At 54.0% G+C, this 21,194-nt stretch overlaps 4 protein-coding genes across 4 annotated transcripts; 2 read left to right on the top strand and 2 right to left on the bottom strand.

The window, feature by feature from the left end:
* Window positions 1-4,176: 4,176 nt before the first annotated feature.
* Window positions 4,177-5,346, top strand: PG997_005869 (uncharacterized protein; the record flags this gene model as incomplete). The annotated part of the gene is made up of 3 exons (XM_066810184.1): window positions 4,177-4,248; window positions 4,343-4,474; window positions 4,498-5,346. 3 exons carry the CDS (start codon window positions 4,177-4,179, stop codon window positions 5,344-5,346), a joined length of 1,053 nt encoding a protein of 350 aa, XP_066669107.1.
* Window positions 5,347-6,647: 1,301 nt separating this feature from the next.
* On the bottom strand, window positions 6,648-7,398 carry PG997_005868 (uncharacterized protein; the record flags this gene model as incomplete). The annotated part of the gene is made up of 2 exons (XM_066810183.1): window positions 6,648-6,915; window positions 7,007-7,398. The coding sequence occupies 2 exons, from the start codon at window positions 7,396-7,398 to the stop codon at window positions 6,648-6,650; spliced, it is 660 nt and encodes a 219-aa protein (XP_066669106.1).
* A 2,190-nt stretch (window positions 7,399-9,588) lies between these two features.
* On the bottom strand, window positions 9,589-11,675 carry PG997_005867 (uncharacterized protein; the record flags this gene model as incomplete). The annotated part of the gene is made up of 2 exons (XM_066810182.1): window positions 9,589-10,096; window positions 10,171-11,675. 2 exons carry the CDS (start codon window positions 11,673-11,675, stop codon window positions 9,589-9,591), a joined length of 2,013 nt encoding a protein of 670 aa, XP_066669105.1.
* A 3,641-nt stretch (window positions 11,676-15,316) lies between these two features.
* On the top strand, window positions 15,317-16,918 carry PG997_005866 (uncharacterized protein; the record flags this gene model as incomplete). The annotated part of the gene is made up of 1 exon (XM_066810181.1): window positions 15,317-16,918. The coding sequence occupies one exon, from the start codon at window positions 15,317-15,319 to the stop codon at window positions 16,916-16,918; it is 1,602 nt and encodes a 533-aa protein (XP_066669104.1).
* Between the last annotated feature and the right edge of the window lie 4,276 nt (window positions 16,919-21,194).

Genomic DNA, 21,194 nt, shown 5'->3' with positions numbered 1-21,194 from the left:
CTTGCTTGTAATTGCGGCCGGGCATCTGACCGTGCCTAGGCAGAGTGGTGAAAGTCGAGCGTCGTGTCGTGGCCTCCGTTGCCGTCCACAGCAGAGAAGAATCTTGGTTGCATGTAATGTAAGTGTAAGTGCCCAAACCGCTGCGAATCGGTTTGCGGGAGAGATCGAGCGATGACGTCGACGTCTCGTACGGGGCCCGTAATGTGGGCGGGCTTAGGTATGGGTCCGTATCTGAACTCAACAATAGCAACAGCTCCAGGCGCCAGGGGGGGCAGTGGGTTTGTCAATTCGTTTAATAGGAGCAAACCGCGGTAGCTTGAGAGAAAGAAGACGTTGGACTCGGGCGCTCGCAGGGGAAGAACGGCAACAACGGATATACCAGGTCCCGCAAAAGGGCACATTGCCAGATTACTTTCTGAGCTAGGTGGCCGAGGAGGAAATCTTGGCCAGGAGCAAATCAGGATCATTCGAAACCGCTGTGCGCTGCTGCAAGGTTCCTGATATGCTGACGGGGGCCAGTGTTCAGTTCCGTTGCTTTGGGGTGGTGGGGGGTTCGAAGGATTGGCATGCAAATCGAGATGCACGCACCCTATCAAAATACAGAAAAGGGAGATGAAGTGTCAAGAGCGTCCCTCCTGCCCTCTTGTCTCTGGACTCTTCACATGTCCCAAGTCCCCGTCCCGGCCTGCTGCATTCAATCGATCAGGGCTGTCTGTCTGTCCGTCCGTCTGTCTGTCCTGCCTTCAATGTCATGTCCGGCCAGTTTCGTACCGGATATGAGAGGGGACATGTAGGACCAACCTGGGTCCAACTTGGGGAGGTAGGTAACCATTACCGAACCGAACACAGGCAAACACTAATAAGGGTAAGTGCATTCTATATTTATGTTGGTGGCAAGTACTTTGGCTATGTATAGTTGCGACGGGATGATCAGCAGTGGGGTTGGAGGAAAACATACGAGTGCATCTACAGTGGTACGGAATGGGAAAGTGTCTTGGTGTGTGATGGAAAAGCACAAGTCCATCCATACATGTGATGTACGTACTTCACATCCGAACGTAAATCCGCAGGCGAGCAACGGAAGGCTCCTGCGCTTCACAAAGCTATCAGCTGCATTCATCCATCCAGCATCGTATTACCGCATCCCCCCTACCGCTGATGGCCTATACCAATGGTGGATGATTCAGTTGACTGACCGAAACCTCCAGGCAACACGCAAATCAGGACCCCCCAAGACATGCCGAACAGCTAGCTGTACACCGAAACACAGTATCGCCAGGATCAGCAGCCCATTACGCTTCCAGCCGAAAGGCAATTGCAGCCCCACGGGAGCCCCCGGCGTGGCCAGCTTTGCATATGGCTTTGGACCCATGATCCAACGGCTTCCTCCCAACTGTACATGGGCAGTGAATGAAACCTCGCTCATCCACGCAACGTTCTCTCGCCAGCAGTGATTCCTTCCAACCGGCTTCTACCACGGCTGTTATCAGTCTCGCTCTGGCTGACTAAGGCGTTTCCAGGGAGTGCGTACTTAATAGGCGGGAAAACATGGTAATGTCGCTTGTGAATAGCTCAGCGTATCTCGAGGTTGTTGTTAATATCGGGCCACAGGTGACAGGCTGATATCAGATGCCTTAGCTAATATGTTTCGAAACCGGCTCACTTATTACCCAATAACTCTGGGACCACGGACAAGTGCGTGCAATGGCGCTCTTGCCGGTGGGTATATACAGGATCGGCAGCATTTGTTTTGGAGAAAATCGGTTCCAGCTGCATACGGGTAGTTGCATTTGACACTCTGTGCTACTCGCTGAGATAAGATGTCAGACAGAGACAGGAGGAAACGACATATCTCCCTGTTTCACTAACCCCTCGACTGCATGTGTGGTCCGAAACTGAAGCGGCTACCACGCACGAAACCTATACTATGAACCAACCTCGTGATCTCTGACTGGCTGTCCAGCCCAAATAGCAGGAACGAACAAACACTGAATACGAGTGATTGTGACGTCGGTATTGCCATATCTCTCTTGGTGCTCTGGGGCAACAGTCAGTGGTTGGATTAAGTAATCTGGTGTCCCCGACTGACAACAGTCGTCTTGCCGGTTGACTTGACGATGGCCCCAGGAGTCCAGGACTGGGGAGGTGGCCAATGCGGCATCATAATATTTTAATAGATACCTATAGTATCCCATGCCAATGAGAGAGATGATGGACGCAGCAGCGCTCTTTGAGTTGAGGGGTGCATACTAACGCGATATATACCTAGGATGTGCCGTCAGTGCTACATAAAATCAAGATTGCCCTGCTGCACTGGACAGGGGGTGGTTTAATTGCCATGTAACAGTTGACGTTGACGCAGAAGCGACGTAGCACCCACTCAGCCAGTCCCGGTCATGGGTTGAAAACCTTAGGATATAAATCGTATCAATGTCCCAGATGCAGGAGCCGGGTCACAGTTCGGTTTGCAACGAAGCGGAGGGCCTTACAGTGTAGGTATGACTTTGTCCGGAGGTACATATAAGGCAGACCTTACATGCCGCCCCGGAGTAGCCCCCGAAGGACTTCCAATATTACAAAGCTCCCACCCGCATTTAGACCAAAGAATTAACCTTGGATGTCACCGGCCATGTGTAGAGTTCGCACGTCTAACTGCATACACAGTTCGAAGGAACCGAATATGATGTGCGAGTAGGTAGCGGCAAAACGTGAGCTTGTTGCTCTGCCTTGACAGATTTGGATTTCAACTCTGTGCGAGCCGTTCCTAAGGCCGGAGGAGGCGCTTTCGTCACACACGTCCAGACTGGAGCTTTGATATTCCAAAGAAGAAAGAAACAGCCAGCGGAGGAGCAAGGCTTCCTAATTGGTTGGTGGTGACTTGGTCTGTCAGCCACGACGCCAATACCGCTCTGTATGTACATTGGCTCCTCAGTATATGGTTGGTCCTGTCCTGCCGCCCCTCGAGAAAAGCAGCTGTCGGTGTCGCACTAGGTGACTGGTGTTGCGACTACCTACTTTCAATTTCAGCCACAACCCTATGTATGGATACGTTCATCATGATTCTACCGCTCGCCGCTTCTTCTAGAAAAGCAACTCGGCCAGTGATGCACCGCCATCTTCCCTTCTCATCGGCCGTGAGATAGTGTATACGTAGCGAGATGGGAAGTCGGTGGGAAATGACAAGAATATACTGGATACGCAACAGCCCATATAGCTGCCAGGTCAACGAGCGGTGGTGTTGCGCGTGCAGCGATCAATGATACAGCTGGCGGCGGTGAAAAAGTTACGGTATGCATCCATCCCAGGCACCAATGCCGACCAGTACCCATGCACGCAAGCGAATCAAACATTAGGGAGTTCTCAGAGATCGCACGACAAATGAGATGGCCGAATGGCCTGCAGAATGAATGTGCACGATTGCGTGAGCAGCTAGCTGGCCAGCCAGTCGCAATGTCCCAATTCGGGTCGAGCTCAGCCCAGGTCAGCTATCGGATGTCGATTGAAGGGGAAGGAGAGGCAGCAGAAGGAAAAGTCCCGACCCGGTTGGCCCAGGAATGCAAAATTCCCTGCAGGAGTTTGGCCCTGGTCAGGCGACTAGTCGTAGACTGTTGGAAGAAGAAGCAGGAAAAGCGTATCTCTAGATGGGACCTTACCCAACACAGGCAGGCCCGCCTGCGTCCTTCTCCACCGTCCGCCGGAACGGACGACTCGACCATAGTGTTCTCTTGACGCTACCGCTGCCACTACCGCTACCTACAAACTACATCTTGACCCATTCTCCCTATTGAGTGGTTTGACGACATGCCAACCCAAATACGCTCTCTATTCTTACGCACCTAATACATCACACCAACACTGTTGCCAGCCAGCAGCCAAACAGTATCACTCGTTTACCTGCTGCTGTCATCTGAAGCAGCAAGCCTCCTCCCCAGATTCCAGCCTCTAAAAAAAAGCCCGAGCGGCCGAACCCCCCAGCGAAACCGAACATCCTGCCTTTCTTTAAGTGCCTACAGACCAGACTTGCTCCTACATAGGCGCCGGCTTTTACAACTCCACCGCAAACCGACTCGCCCTGCAAAACCCTCAACGCTGGAAACGATTCGACCGGGCCTGAGACGACGACCCGACCAAAACATTTAATTCGGCGGTTGCGTGCACCAACATAGACTGGCGGCCATGTCGTCTCCATTAAAGAAGCAGCCGGAAGCGGTAGCAGACAAAGTTCTCAAACGAGTAGAAGTGAGCAAGGTAAGTTTGCAACAGCAGCAATTCCCTTCGTCTTCTGCCACCCTCTCCCCTCTGGATGGTTTGCAAAGCCTAACGATGGACCCGTGGCCTATAGATTGCTCGAAGGCTTCAAGGCCGTCTGGCTCTTGCCCACTTCAAGACAAAGCATGGCTGGGAAGACCTCACTCTCGACACCCTAGAGCCCAAGCTGGACGAGGAGCGCCGCAAGCGCAACTACGACGGTGACGTCCTCTCCGACTCGTCATCTAGCACCTCGGAACTCCCCTACCCAACGAGAACCCTCATGAGTTCGCCTCTAAAGGCTCCCTCTTCTCCGATGCCATCGGCTCCAGCAATGGCAGCACAGGGCACCGCAAGCGAACATACATGGCTTCCTTCGACATGGACATGGCCTTGTCGAGTCCTGCCAAGCGGTATCGGTCCTCGCCCACCCCACACAAATCATTTCATATGGGACAGAACAACTGGAAGTCGCACCGGCAACTCATTCAGTCGTCGCCTATCAAGCCGCGCCGGCAGCAGCACTTCACGACTTCGACTGGTCCGAATGTGTCCTTCTTCCAAGGGGCCCGGCGAGTGTCGGTCGACCTAGCGTCACCCAACTTTGCCGCCCCTCCCTCGGATGACGAGGAGGACCTCTTCCCGACCCATTCCTTCCAGCTCCAACCTCACCATTCGTCGCCGCCGAGGACGCCGCCTATGCGCAACAGATCTCTTCATGGCCGACACAAGGACAGGAACACGGCGAACAATACCAAGGGCGGCGAGGAGGGTGCAGATCTATTGCTATACCTGGCTGCATCTCCCTCGCCTGCTATGCCGTCTACTCGGACCAGAATGGAACCACCGTCTACACCTCCCCCGAAGAAGGATCTTGCCTTGCCATCGTCGATGATGACTACACCTGGTGGTGGCAACCTATTCCCCGCTACGCCAGGCCAACCGTTCGACTTTGCAGACTTTGTCAACATCACTCCCAGTCCTGCACAAAAGCCCTGGAAAACACCACTAGGGGCCATGTCATCAGCAAAGACCCCTATCAGTATCACCAGGCGAAGATTAACGTTTGACGAACCCCTCGTGCATGGACTTCCTTGAAGATAGCTACGTCCCCTTCAGCATGACAGACCTCCTTTTTTTGATATACCGAAATAGGAACTTCTCAGTCTGGTTGGATTTATGACCTCTTCTATCATGGTCGACGGATACCACTACGACACTTTTTTCTTTTTTCTTTTTCCTTACGTGGATATGATACCAACGCACGAGCAATCCTGCAAGATACACCTTAAGTTTGGGGGGGCATTCATATGTTTTCTCGTTGTATGTTTTGGGAGAGGTGTTACGAAGCTTTGCAGCAGTTACGAGATGGGCATTACCGGGGGTTTCGATGGCTGGTCAGGACAGATGTGGGCTCCAATTGGTTCTGAGGAGGTGCATTTTGCGATGCGGTTGGACACGATTTTTTATTTTTTTGGATTCCCCCCTTTTGTGATGCGCATAAGCCAGCAGCAAAACCCCCATATTTCTGTTTTCCTCATATCTTGAGCCCTTCGCCCATGGCATTGGGCATACACACACATGGTGTGGCTTAGGCAGAAGCCAGTCTAGTCTAATTCAGAGGAAGAACGCATGAAGATTGGCCTTTATTTGACTCACGATGCTCTTTTTGATTCACGCATGGGCACGCAATGGCACGGCTGGGGGACGCGAAGTGGGCCACTTTACGCGCCCGAAACGTGTCAAGATTTACCAGATTAGGAAGTTTCAGAGGGGCAGATCGGGCTTACACAACGACCAAAACGCGAACCGTGTCCGCAACCGTGACTTTTCGCGCTCGCGCCTTTAAGTGGCTTCAGCCTGATTGGACGAGTGAGTTGAGAGCACTTCGGCGTATGCGGTTAGTGCCAGCTGGACCTAACAAGGTTGGCTACAGCTCCGTCGCTGTAAGCCTTTGCTATACGCAAAACCAGGTAGACAAGTACTACATAAAGTATGTACACCTCGCCCTGTTCAACTACCGGTACCCTAAGCAGAAGAAGCCTCCACCCTTTCGACGAGGTCCTGCAGCTCCTTGGCGACAAACGCCGGGTTGTCTTTCTGGTCAAGTGACCAGACTTAGGCGCGATAAGCGGCCCCTTGGCCCTGTCCGGGTCGGTGAGGCCACAGAGCCCCTCGTTATACTTATGCCACATGCTGTTTGTTGGCCCCTTATCTTTAGCCAGATGTTCTCTGCGAAAAGCAAGCAACCATCAGGTGCTCGAGGGGCTTTTACTTACGGCTGGGTATATATGGCCGCCATGCCTATAGGTACTTTGAGCATCGTCCATTCTTCCCGGGAGAACTGCTCCAGCTCGTGGCCCACGACGGTAACCCAGGGGCCTTTCTCGAGCGAAGTCTTAGACCCTTTTTAGTTTAGGACTCGAGGGGTCCGGCAGCATGTCTTTAATGTCCCGTCGGTCGAACCCCTCGGCGTTCTTGGCATGGCCCGAAAAGCTTGTGCACATCTTAGTGTAAGCGGCTTGGTACACCTCCAACGTGGTGCCGGGTGGTGTCATCTGCTCGAGGTTGAAGGACGGGTCCTTTGGGTTCGGCCAGATGGTCTCGTAGTTGGTGTTGCCCGGGTTGGAGTCGAGGAACAGGATCCCCTCGACAATGGTGGGATATCTAATTGGAAAAGCTCTCGAGGTTAGTGAACCAGGACGAAAGCTCGGTTCGTTGGCCAACGACGTAGGTCGGCCAAAAGTTTGATTAATACCTATCGGCATATCTTCGCGCGACTTGTGCACCTATACTGTTGTTCACAAAAACGATCCGCGAGTGGCGGTCGGGGGAGAGGGTCTGGATCAGCTCGTGCAGGTCGCCGGTCACGTCGTCCAGGGTGTGAGCGTAGCCGGGATCCTTGCTCGGCCAGTTCTCGCGCGGGTCTCGAGAGGATCCGCCCTGGCCGTAGCGGTCGTAGGTGAGCAGCCAAGGCCTCTTGGAGACGGTCGATTGCTGTTGAAAGAGCTCGATGGTCGGTTTCCACACACTCTGGGGGAATCCGGGGCCGTTGAGGAAGACCACCAGGAGGCTGCTTGCGGCATCTCCTGGGATCAGTTCATACGCCAGAACGGCGTCGGGCTTGGAAGGGAGAGTCACTGCAGGCATGTTGAGACAAAAGGTAACGGATACGCTTGCAGATGGTGCTTTAGTATTGAGAATGTGAGAAAGGAGAGGAATGCCAAGGTGATTTCACGTTAAAGTAGATGATGAGAATAAGCCCCCTCCCCCTCCGTAATTGTTGGCTCGCGGTCGTGATTACAATCATGGGGAAGCAGATGTGTGCTTGAGATCTCTTGCCAACTGCATATGTGGTTGTACAGGGGGGTGTTGTGATACAAGCCATGCAGATAACAATATGTAAGTCTACATGTTCCTCACCGGCTCGCCTGCTTGGCTCTAGTGCTTACATACGCGTAAGGATGTAACTGTACTCGCCTGATCGTACGCACTCACGGTGTAGCGGATGCGACGGACTGCCGGCCTCCCATTACTACTGGTTTGCGGAAGGCTCGGGTTTGGTTGGCATCTGTCCTTGACATTTCGCCAGGGACGTGATTGTACTTCCCCAGGATGACCCGAGTGCGGACCGGTGCTATTGGAGAGAGACCGAGGATGCAGGTAAGACTTTGATTTGCCGGGCTTCCAAAGCACCAAGCATCGATGGGATCTAGAACGAGTTTCCCCTCCGCGTCGCTATCCCGAAATTTGATGGTGAGACTTTACGGCATAACACGACACTGGCTCTGAGGAGAGAACATGGCATCTATAGAGATTTCCGTAAGCGACTGTAATTACAGTCGGAATAGCGGTAGCAGAAGGTTTATTCTAGTTGTTTAGACTGTAATGTATAGCCTCGCAATATTCCTTTGCGTTACAGAATCAGGTATGTTACTATATATAGCCAACGTGGTTCGTGAAGGCCGCACCACCTGCCTCATTCGAGGTTCAATAAGCTTGACACATCTCAACGCAGCGAAAAACAAAAGGTCGGTTAGCTCAGTTGGTTAGAGCGTCGTACTAATATTCTCTCGCTTCTCGTGAGAATACGGAAAGTAAATGCGAAGGCCATGAGTTCAAGCCTCATACTGACCAAGCACCTAAACTCTTGAGGAAGTCAAGTCTTTCACTTTTTGCGTGTAGGGTTACTGTATCTTGGGGGCCTCAACTTTTTGGTGGCTGCGAAAAGAAACCCTTTATTTGGCCGGCGAAAGGACGGAATACTGGGCCCGGATGAGACGAAGCGGGGGGTGTGCCAGGAGGGGCTCCGGGTGGGAACAGTTTGTCTCGACGCAATTGTGCATACGGTGATTGTGCAGGGGAAAAGGTTACCTTCCATATGGATCGTCACGAGTGAGGCTGAATGTGGACGAGCCAGGAAAGGGGTCGTGGCGGGATGCAAGCGGGAGATGAGATGCTACATACATCTAAATAAATCGTATACCTAGGTGTTCGTATAATAGATGAAGGATAGATCAGGTGAGTTGCTAGTACCCTCTCTCCAACCGAGATAGGGGTAATCTTACGTTTCTTGTCATTATCGGCGAGTCCCCGCATCGTGGCCTTTCTTCCATTACTTCGTGGTCGAGTGCTCATTGAATAGGTGTATCATTCTCCATTGCCCTCCGGGTTGGCAAGCTGTTGGTACCATGAAGTATTATGTGTGTGTGTGTGTGCTTGTATAAGCGGTCATTCAACCGTATCCATCATCCCTATCTACAAAAACAGCTGGCTGGTCAAGGTTATCCAGTAGCGAACTCAAATCGTACAAGCTAACAATGCACTCCCCATCCTTTCGTTCGGTGACATATGTTTCCTCTTCTTCTTCCTCCTCCTCCTCCTCCAATAGTAGCAACTTACCAAACTTCTCTGTGCCTTCGTGCCTTCGTCGTATGGGCGACAGGTGAACACAACGCCTTGCAAATGGGGGGGGATATATGGTTAATGAGCGGCGCCGGCTATGCAATAATGACAATGTCGTCATCCCGGGATATAACGAAAATAACTAAACAATAGAGAGACCGTGACAAGTCTTCCAGATCCCCATCATATTCCCTAAGCTTCCCCGTTATCTGGGTATAGCAATAATCAATATAAGAATGCAAATAATTCCCTCTGAGTGACCCGAGGGGGTGAGTGGTGTGATGCTCGAGGCGCCTCAGCTTTTCTCCGTAAAACGCCAGGGCGCCGCCCCTTGATCCGCATCCGACTCCGTGGGTGGGTACTTTTGAACAAAAAGAAAGTTGGTTGAAAGCAATAACGCAAGAAACATCGGCAGCGGCCGCGGCAAAAGTTCCACTAGTAGGCCTTTCCGACACTAGTTTGGCCAGACGAGCCGTTCTTCTTGTGACTAGCTGGCAGCGGCGGGGCGTACCTGTTCGTTGCCGAGCCGATGTCTGGCCCTGGGTCGCCGAAGTCGTCTAGGGTATTGACGCCGCTCGAGTACCTACTGCTGTAGCTCGAGGCGCGTGTGTGCGCGCGCCCAGGAGTCGACGGTACCCGGCCCGTGGGCGGCATATATTGCGACGACGACGTAGAGGCAGAAGAGGAGAGAAGCTCGGGCCGGTCAAGATCGAACGGGTCTGACCGGAACTTGTTCCGCCTTGTTTGGAACGACTCGACCGAGTCGCCCGAGTCTCTGTACATGGTGCCCGTGCGGGGTCGTGAGCTAGGCGGCCTGGAGCCTCCGACCGACTGGCCTCGGGACCGTCGAACACTGTCGGTATACGTTGAGGGCGGCCCTATTTGCTTGGACTGTGTAGGCGGCCGTATCGCGTTCGCGTCGGCGAATGGGTCCTTTCCGTCGCTAGAGGTGGACAAGGGGGCGGTATGGCGGAGTTGTGAGGCATGGCATTAGCATCCGAGAAGGGGTCGGTGGACCCAAAGTTTAGGCCGAGTCCGCCCAGGAAATGCTCGGCCGATCCAGCACTCGACGACCGCCGGTTCTGTTTTCCCGCCAAGGTTTTCCGTTTTATGTTCGCCTGCTCGGCCAACTGCTTGTCGTCCATGTTGAGCAAGGTCAGGAAGTCTGGCTGTGAACTCCGCCCACGCTGCGTATCCTTCATGCCTCGTGTGTTTGCGAACAGCTCCTCGCTGTCTTGCTTGCCGCGGCTGCCGAACCGCCATCCAGACTCCCCATTGGACCTGGAGAACAAGCCGAGAAAGCGGCGCTTGCGTTCCGGGGAGCCATCACGCCCAGCACTTCTCGATCTGCCGGCATCGCTGACGCTTATGGACCCATCCAAGAATTGCGAGTTTCCCCTATCCAGGTTTACACTCGGCGAGGGGCTGCGCACCACCAAGCTCTTGACGCGCCCTCGTATTTTCTTCAGGCTCTGTCCGAAGGTGGCCCTGAACTTCTCCGAAAGGGGAGTCGGCCCGATGGAGTCGCGGCTGAAAGTGTACGGCCTCTTCTCAAGGTTGCCGAAGCCATTCTCTGGTCCCCCTAGTGGCGTCAGGAGGGTGCTCCTCCGCTTCCGTCGGAGCTTCCTCCGCACAAACCAGAAGATCAACACGGCAATGGCGACAAATGCCACACCCCCTAGTACGCCGCCCACCACAGCCTTGGTCGCATGCGTACTAGGTCCAGTGTTGGTCACCTCGGCATCAGAGCCCGCCGTTTGGCTGGCGGCAGGGGTTACCGTGAAAACGGAATTTCCAACCGTCGTCACAACGGCGGCGTTGCCAGCGTTACGACCACTGCCAGTCGCCAGATCGTCGTTTGCGGATGGCGTGGATATTGCGGTTGACAAGCTGAATTGGGTAGTCGCGTCTGCTGGAGACGCGTCCGTCGCTGTTAGTGCGGTGCTGTCAGCCGTCTGAGTCTGAGTCCCTGTAGTCCGTAACCCCGTACCTGATGGCTGTACTTGTGAAGAGGGGGAAGGTGAAGGTATAGCTATTATGGGAGGGACCACAGCTTGCGAAGTCGATGTGGGGGCATCAGGTGCAGCTACTGTGGGTTGGGGCACAGTCTGTGAGGTCGATGCTGGAGCATCAGACTGCAGACTGGTTGCAGGCAGTTTTGCAGCGGTAGTAGACGTCTCCGCAACTGGTGGTGGCGGCGGCGGCGGCGGCTCTACTACCGCTGTTGATGTCTGCGCAGGAGGTGCTTGTGTGGGAGGAGCTTGAAGGGTGGTAGAAGTAAGGCTCGTCGTACTAGTAGAAGTCTCACGAGGGGGGTAACTGTTGTCGTCGAGTCTTGGGGTGGCGACGCGGCGGGCGGCGGCGGCGGCGGCGCCTGCACCTGGGTCGTGCTGGTCTTTGGCGGCTCCTGGACGGTCGTCGTCGAAGGGGCCTCGGTTGTCGTGGCCGCTGCCGTCGTGGTCGAAGTCTGTTGCTGTCCTCCACCTCCCCCGTTGCCGCCCTTTTTGGGTATCGCGGTACATCTCTTGCCGCCTAATGAAGTGATGAAGGCCCCCGGCGGAAGGTTTGGGCTCGACATATTGCCGAATAGTCACTCGAAAAGCGATTCCAGTCGCGGAGGTCAATGAGAGGCTGTGGCTTCAAGCAAACACAGACGCTCTCTTGCAAGAAGAGAATGGGAAAGAAACGAAAAGAAAAACAGGCCGGCCGGCCGGAATCAATCTCACGTCAAGCACATGAATCAATCAGGATACTATGAAGCGCCGATGAGGACATATAATATAAGATAGAAAGGTATTTCCCACTGGGAAGTCGAAACAACAGAAGACACGGCTAAAGGCACAGACGGCCAGCAAGACGGGTGGATGAATAGAATGATAGTGGAAGAAACAAGAACAGTAGGAAGAAGTGGCCCCTGTGAGGCAGTTGGAGTCCGGTCGTGAACCGAGAGGGTCCAGGCCTACCAGTCTGAGAAGTGAGAGGCAGCAACGACCCATGACGGCCCTAAAAGAAAGGCACCCCACCGTTCAAAGCCATGCTCCCTCCCAAGCCCATGAGACTCGAGGACGGGGAGGGTTGGCACGGCCTCAGAAACCTGTCGACGGATCGGATTGGCGGAAGCACCCTGTCGTTTGTTTGACAGGCACAAACATGTCGATGGGGATTGGCTATGCAGCAGGCCCCTCCTCTGCGCGTGGTGTCTGAGGGTGCTGCTGGCCAGGAGTCTAAGGGCTTCCGGCCTGTCTGAGAGACGAGGACGGGAGAGCCGCGATGTTGAGATGGTATGCAATTCCGGAAGAGCATGGGTTGGGGCGGGGCCTAACGGGGCGCAACCACAGGCAAACCCCTGTCCTGCGACAAATGTGAAGCAGTTCCCCCCTCAGAGCCTCACTGGGCCTGGGCATTGCCGCGCCGAGGTGTGGGGTGGCAACGGACATTTACCATATTCGGACCATTCGTTTTTGACTTCCCGTCACGGAGGATCTTGTGGGTTTCTTCTTGTTCTAATTGTTTTGGACATGGCCAGTCTTCCGCATGGCTCGCTTTCTTTCTTTCTTTTTTTGGCCTTGTCCTCCAACGTGCAGTGTTTATCGGGGTTGATCTACCGATTCGCCCAGTGGTGTTGGGACCAGGCAGCCAGGCCTGCCAGGCCGTCTGGCTGGTGCTGGTCGGAGAGAGGTGCGAAGCATGTACATATGAAGTAGGGATGTCATGGCATGGCGGCATCCCAGGTCAGTGCCCCCGAACGTACCTACCTATTAAACCACATGCTTCTGTAATGCGACTCTGGCACCAATTATGTTGTCTGTGCAGAATCCCAACGGGTATGAGTAATGATTATCTGATTCGCATACGACGTCGGAATTTGAACCTTGGCCATCCAGATTCTGTATCCCGTTGGTAGATGGCTGGATGGTTCGTTGCAGCATCCCGGTTTGTGCAGCACCATGATGCTAGAAGTGCTCAAGATAAAACCGAGGACTAGACCAGACCAAGCTCTTAGAGTCGGTGACTTGACCGGCTCACCAAACGCAAAGTAGACCAGCCTTTGGGTGTCTGAAAATGACGAGGGCGGCGGATCTTGGCCTGCATCTATCCACCGCAGAGCAACCTATCCGCATCGAGATCGTATGACGGGTTTGGGAGGAGTCGTGAAGAGATGTGTTGCTGTGATGCTGCCCGGTCAAGACAGGTCCTACTAAGTACCTACCTAAGCAAAGGACGGAGCGGGTCTTTCGCGCTTCTGCTTCTGCCCCGATCCTGGGGTCGGCCCAGGGATGTCCCGTCATGATCTTCGAAAGGCATCGACCCGCCGTGTGTTTGTTTATGTTCATGCTAGATCTCCCGGTTATCAAGCAGCGCGAAACCCTTGAGAAATACCCTGTCTGCAATGCACTCGACGGCATGTCTTCGATATGAGCTTTCCTTCCACCGAGTAGCCCAGTAGCACTCATTCAAATGCGCATGAGGTTGTGATTTTACCATTCTCGGTCTTGGTGGGTTGCTCATCTCAGGGCGGGGGCACGGGGCACTGTACTTTGCTCTACACGTAACCGCATGTTATGGAGGCAGTAGGAAACAGAAACAGCAACGAGACGGTAACAATATCCGACACACTTGCGTTAGACCTTTGATAGTGAATCCGACCTTTTGGGGGTTCTCTCTATTTTCTTTTTCGTCAGAACTCTTGTCATCAATCTGACAGAAGGCAAAGACAGGGCCGTTCGAATGCAGCCATACCTAATTCGAATCCTCACCATGCTCTCGGAACTACGGCCGTGCGCCCTATTGGAAAACCCACCCACACACCATTTCCCTCAAACACACCTCCTGGCCTCCTAATCAGTCTGGCAATCTGGTCACCTCACCTCCCAAGCCACCAAGCCCACCTGGGACAATAGCGGACGGCTGCTGCGACTGTGGGCAGCTGGCCTTTATCTCTCGAATGTCGTCGGAAATGCGGCGTCCCGACCAAACGTCTCGTCAATCAGCAACCGCGTCTTTGTTTCAACGAGGTCTGGCCAGTGCAGTTGCCTGGTGCTGAGAGAGCACTGGAAGCCAGAAAGGATCGCATCACACAGAAAGAAAGAAGCCCAGTAATTCATTGGCTGCTGCCGCCGCAAGTGACCAGTAACCTTAGCTTTAGCGTCTCCGGCCCGACCCTCCGCCAGCAAAGGCGAGTTACCCAAGCTGAGGCTCAATCGCCTCCATCGTCAATTGTGGCACGCGAGCATTAGGGAGAAGCATACAAGCTACCTGACGGGCAGCACCACCAAACCCAACAAGCAGTTGCCATATTGTCTCCAGGTGCTGGGTGGGAGTAACCTTCCTTCTCCGTACAAGATAAGCCCCCCGCAAGTGGCCAGCCAGTCTGCAAGCCGGCTGTTTCTGGCTTCAAGGTTTCGTAGAAGGACTTGGGGATTATCCCTCATTCACACGCCTACCTACCGGTTCGAGTGCTGATCATGTTTGGCGGTTTGGTTGATTTGAGTAAGTCGCGCTTTCCTTTTACTTATACCTTCGTCCCAATTACTCCAATGGCGGTGTCCATGTTGTCCCATGGATAGGTAGTGAGACAGCCGGGCCTTACCAAGGGGGTTGGCTTGTCTGCTCCATGACAAATGTGACGTAGCAAGTGCTATCCTTCGTCTCCTCATGACTTTCTTCTTCCAATAGCCTTGTCGCAATGCCCATTCGCGATGGCAAGCCGAGGAATTTGCCCTTCATTCTTTGGATTCTGAAGGACCAAGCTCGTAAACTTGGCAGGGCAATGTATGTGTCGTCTTTGCCGGACTAAATTCTTGCCTGTGCTCTGGACGTCACGTTTCATACCACTCGGTCGGTTCACTCGGGCCCCGAGTCGGCCAACAGCACGCTTGAGGCACTCGAGTATGAGAGTTTGATGCCACTAGAGTACCCGGCCATTTCTACTTGCGCTTGTTATTTGTGTAATTCACCATTGTCCTAGAGACTTCAAGCTCACCTTGAGATTAGTTACACCGGCAACACTGGGCCCACCCCCAAAGATGTACCGCCCGCCACACCTGTCAATCTGCCAGCTTTCAGCCCACAGCTAGCAGACAAGAGCGTACTGGAGCAAGGGTCCGTAGTCCGTGTATTGCAATCCGTACAGAGACCGTCTCAACTGGATCACTCCCCCTTCATGGCGCTTGGTGTGCACGTGCATACAGATGTCGGCGCCGAAGATCTGCTGCCGGACCCCTCGTACGTCCCTTCGGGGACGGGGTGGGATGGCATGGACGTAGATGGGGCACGAGCTGTGGATGCAACTTTTCGAAGGCCTTTATCCAATGGGAGTTCGTCCCCAGAGGCCCGGGTTTATCTCGAAAGACGCAATGAACTTGCAATAGATAATCAGGCCGCATTTAGGACCATCAAGCGCATCCGAGCCGGACCGGGGTCTAAGGCGGTGCGCTTAGGGAACTGCTACGAATTCTTCAGGCAGCTTGACTTGATGGCCACATACTGGGACGACACCTCCCAGCCTCCAATTCGATACAATGAAGAGGATGGGCAATCACCTACATCTTCCAAGCTACGCCCCGTGGCCCTTGATGGTAGCCTTGAACAAGCCGAGTTCGCTATAGCCGGTGCCGCCGCGGCTCAAGAGGGCAGTCAAGCGCAAAGAACCACCTATCGTACCGCATCTGGCTCTAGCATGCCGCCCGAGCTCAGGCACGGCTTGATAACAGCCTTTGTCAAACTGGTCTCGTATGACTGCGGTTGCAACCTTGCGACGCCTCGTGTGGAGCCGCGCCTCCATCTTCTTGAGCCATCGTCGCCTTCGCCAAAAAGTGAAGCACGACATGCTCCGTCCCGCCTGGCACGGGCTTCTTATTTTCCGTCGGGGTGCAATTTCCTCGCTAGGGTGCCCCAGGCACGTGAAGACGCAAGGCGTGGCGTCATGGAAGGCCCGCTTGCGGCGGTTTCCGCGAGGAACATCACCAACTTCAGCACGCCGTCTGACCAAAGCATTGACTTCGGCCGCGAACTTGTGGCAGCATTGATCACTGCGCAACAACGCGCGCGTGAGGGTCAGAAGGAGAAGAGATTCGGTGACGGGAGGTGGTGGGCGACGACGAGGAGATGGGGAGGAGCGGAAGGCGGTCCTATAGGTCGCGAAATTGAGAGCATAGAACGTTCAGAGGGCGACAATAACACCACGCCGTCGAAAGCTGATAACGCGGCCCGCTCACCGTTATCACCTACCAAGGAAAACACCGGTGATGGTTCTACACAGAAGCAGGGCAAAGAAAGCAATACCAATAAGCGTCCCCAATCGCCGTCGCACCCCATATCTCCATCATCAGGCCTACCGATGCGCGGCCCACCCGCGAATAAAAAGTCGCGCAAGACGCTCGGCATATATGATAACTACCGGATGGTGCGTCTTCCATCATCCAACTGGGACAAGAAGATGCGATACACGGCCATCGGCAAGCAACCTGGAGCCGACTTCGACGATGTTTTTGTGATCAGTAGCATCTTTCACCACCTTTCTATCCTGCGTGTCCGCGTGCCGATGCGGCTTCTCGAAGTCTTCGCCGGGGCTCCCGAAGAAGGGACCAGGTCCTGGGAGAAGCTGGAGGTATGGCGGAGTCCTTGGTACGATCTTTTCAAGCCACAGGAACGCATGGAGGCCTTCAGGCTACTCTGGGGCTTGAATGTGTGGCTCATGAGAAGGACAGATGATGGGGAGGGTGGTGGCTCAACCAAGCAGGATGTAGTCATGAAAGGAGAATGAGGGGAAAGGAAAGAAAACCACGAAGTCAGTATGCGTGGATATCCCACTCTTCATATGCAGCAATCTCGCCCCTGGGGTTTGGGCTAGAAGCTGCTTACTTATTGATGTCATGAACGATATGTAGCTCTAGTCAGGGGATATCCAGGGGATTAGTACTTTTAATAAGAACACAGAAAAGCCGGATACCACCGAGGAGCCGTTAGGCCTGGTTCTTAAGTGATACCTCTATCTGAGTACACACACCGGTAATGCGGTAAAGTATGTCGGGCTTGGTCGTGTACAGTCGTCCCCTTGCGATTGTAGAGACAAGCTCCGTCAGGGAGGAGTAGGCCAAACGAACTACCGGGGAAAAGGGAAACAGCTTCCTAAGACAACAGGATGCAGAGGGTGCTGGGTCTGCTATGTGTAGATGAACATTGACCCATGTTCTGAGCCGAGTACCCATATGGCCCGAACACACACTTACGACGCTCAGTACATTCATTGATTGACGTTTCCTAACACTGGAGCTGGCTAACCAGGAGAAAGTAGACGTCTTGGTAGAGACGCCTCGTCTGGACCACGAAATGTCTGCAGGATAAATTGGCTTAGTTCCAACATGGGTGGGTATGGAAAGACAGTTTTCATCGCGAGAATGGCATGCCTTGCATATAGCTCTTTTCTTACCGACGAATGCCAGCCAGGTAACGTCATCAGTATCTCGCTATCCCCGAAACGACGCTGCAGTCCCAGATGCAATAACAAATATGCGTGGCTGCTTGGATTTCCTGGCTGCAGTTTCAGCCCTACGGCTGGGGAGGCGTGACGGTGGAAATGCTAGCTGCCGTAAGGGGCGACTCGGCACCAAGGGGTTTAAGCCCATCCGGTTACACCGGAGTTGCGGTGTCATGCAGCTAATATATGGATGCAATGACTGTGCACCTACGGCATAAGTGGCGTTGCCAACTCAAGATACACAGGATCAATTGGACCACTCGAGTGATGGGCGGCAAGCCTGTGCTACACAAAGCAATGGTCTAGCTTAGGTAAGAGGCAGTCCAAGGGCTACCAGAAAGAGAGGCGGAGGCGTGTCCGGCGGTCTGATGGAAGATGCTGCCGGCACGTAAAGTTGCCTCGGCTCGTATGGGCCACAGCCTCCTGGGTGGTGCTGCTCTAGTGCAAGATGACATCCATCACAACACATAACCCCACGAAGGACATCACGTAAGCAGGCGGAAGGGAGATCGTTTGTCTCAGAGGAGCGTGTAGATCACTGAAGAGAATGGCACGGCGACTACCGACGTGGGACAACGGGAGACCTGGTAGGAAGCAACACATGAATGTGGGGGATGTATCACCTCTGGCGTGCCTTACGAGCAGCGGCAGACAGCAGCGCCGTCGCCGCCGCCGCCGCTCGGCTGCTCCTTCATTGGCCAGCAGCGTTGGCCACAAACAGCCCAAGCCGATAGAGTCTTCCCAAGGTGGCGATGGCGGCAAAGGCTAACTGCCAGTGCCTGTCGATCCAACATCGCCAAGCATGGCCGATATCTACAGTCCCGGGCTGCATGCCGATTGAAGCCCTGCAAAGCCGGCAACGAACTGGCTTTAGTGTCTCCTAGTTCAGAGGCGGTGACTATTTTTCTAGGAGAGATTGCCTTGCAGCTCCGAACAAAACGAGCAACGAGAAGAGACTTGCCTGGCGGACGGGGAGGCAGAGACAGCTTCGTTCTCGGAGACTTACACCCAAGAAGAGACAGGCAGCCCTGCCATGTGCGTTCTACATGCAACTCATGATTGGCTGGCCGGAATGACCGTCACTTAGCCAGAATGGGCGGTCTTGCATCAGGATGAATGATGTTCCCTTTTCCTGGACGCCTTGGGGGCTTGAAAGCACCCGGGACATCACAACGTGTACCGTTGCCCATGCGTAGAAGGCCTAGAACAACGCCTCAGGGTCCAGTGTGGGTTAACATTCGATGTGCTGGTCGATGGCGTCGGGGAATTAGTCCTGACATCGTGGTGCTAAAGCGGAAACCACACGTGGCGTCAACCACCGTTCTGGAACACTTGACAGTGAGTCCGCAGAGAATACCCACGGGGACACCGGCGGACATCTAATAGTGCGGGATAACCTCAACGGCTAAACATGAATCTGCACTCGACTGTCCGGAAGTATGCAGTAGCCTTGGAACCATTGGAATCCGAAACCCTGCCGGACAGCAAAAATGGAGAAGAAGTAATACCGAGGTTGCAGATGGATGCCCTCAGCTTCGGAGCTTTGCGGGGATACCAACGGCCGTATTAGAACGACAAGAAGCACGAGGAAGGGGACCTGCAAGAAAGTTCCTATTCCCAACGTATTATTCGGCGCGAGAAGCTACTAAGCCAAGCTAAGCTAAGCAAAGCAAAGCAAAGCGAACTCGGCGGAAATGAACCAAGACACCGACTGTCCGGATCTGGCAACTTGCTAGAAAGACGGCAGCTGTAAGTCCTTGGTCAAGACATGATTGGGCAATGCCGGAAAGTAAGCGATACGCCGACATGACAGCGAAGACGACGATGACGACGGGACATGAGATAGTAGCATAGCCCTCAACTCCAAGCAAGTATGCAGCCGAGCCACCTGCACTTGCGCCCGAACCCTCACAAACAAAGACCGGTGGGGGAAGGGGAGCAAAAAAAAGGGAAAAGGGGCTGAAATTGCAAAATTCTTCATCCGGTAGCTAACATTGCTAGCTTCCCATGATGTATCTATCAGTCAGCACAGGGCCGAGCGAGCGAGAGGCTAATTTGACAGCACCGCTAGTGAGACCGAATGTCTTTGCTGGTGCATGTCTCGCGATGTCGCAGTGGAGGCAGGGAGGAGGTAGGCTGCAGAAACAGAGCATGCGTGGGAGACGGGACACAAACGAGACCGAGGTATACAGGCATGAGGCATATGGCATGGCGGCAAGCGGCGTTGATTGGCATCTGTAGCCTGCAGCTCCAATATCTGCCATGTCGATGGAATAACCGTCGCGACGAATCAGGAGCGTGACATCTATAGGTTGCGTGTATGCATATATATATATATATACATGTATGTATATATACCTGAGATGCGGTGCGGCCGGGGAAGGGACCCGAGCTGAGCGCGGTGCTTGGGATAAGAGATAAGAGTTGAAGAAAGGCAGCCAGATCTGCTCTCGGCTATGAGTGCTTGTTGTAGTTACAGCAAACATAAGCCGACACTCTAGGCGATTTTGTATTTTGTGACCAGGCTCTTATGGGTCAGGGGTCGGTCTTCTAAGTTCTAAGGCGTCCCCAGTGGTGGCCCAGGTGGGTCTTGTCCCGGCTGAAAGGGTTTTGAGGCTGAGATCCATGGCGAGATGGAGAGAGATTAGGTGTTTGATGCTAAGAAGGTAAGTTTTCGTGTTCTTGCTCTAAAAGGCTCTAGCTAGCTTCCTCCCTTCGTAGACTGCAGTGAGGGGGCGCCGGAAAACGGCGTTTACCATTTTCACCGATGGCATCACTCCAGATACCTCCTACTTCCTCTACGTGCCGGAGGATTCTAATATTGATCTGTCTGCTGGGCTGGGCATGGCTTGCAGCGAATGGCACCTGCAGGAGCCCTCCTACCCTCCTAGGACCTCTTAGGAGGTCGGCGAACAGCAGCAAATGAAGGCTGGATGGAGAAATCCAAATGATCGACGACCCCCGCCATGATGATTGATTGATGCGGCAGGAGGAGGGCGTGGGATGGCTAGGATGGATGGAGAGCCAGATCCATGGCAGGTACCTTTTGTCTTTTTGTAGGGGGTGGTACTTTGCAAGCCCACCAGATCCGCACTCAACCAGCGGGTATAGGCCCGGGCTGTGCTGATGTATTTTCGCATTGGGGTCCAAACGATCAATGATCAATGTTCACTGCTGCCCGGTTATGTCACTCACTCAATTGATCTCGCTCGCTCCAGTCGCCCAGAGCCCAGACGGCACCAGCTCAACCTCCACGAGCGCGCGCACATCCTCTATCCCCCCATCTCCCCCATCTCCCCCATCATTCATACGGTCAGTCAGACAGGCGGAACACGATCTCTCGCCCTCGCAAACACTGCCAGGCGCCAAGTCGTGTGCCGTGCCATCCCGCCATTCTACTCTGCTGGTTCCTCCCGACAGTAGTATCCCATCCTATCGCACATCGAGTCAGAACACCCCTCCCCGCCTCCACCTCGTCCCCTTCGCTGTCTCGTCTACGCTGCCCGTTGGACTAGCACCTGCGCTGTCCCACACCCAGACGAGCCCCGAGACAGACTGATAG

This window comes from Apiospora hydei (assembly GCF_038363865.1).
Source record: "Apiospora hydei strain CBS 114990 chromosome Unknown utg000005l_segment0_segment0, whole genome shotgun sequence".
Taxonomy (NCBI): Eukaryota; Fungi; Ascomycota; class Sordariomycetes; order Amphisphaeriales; family Apiosporaceae; genus Apiospora; species Apiospora hydei.
Note: the sequence above shows the minus strand (reverse complement) of the source record. Positions and strands in the feature narration are given on the sequence as shown.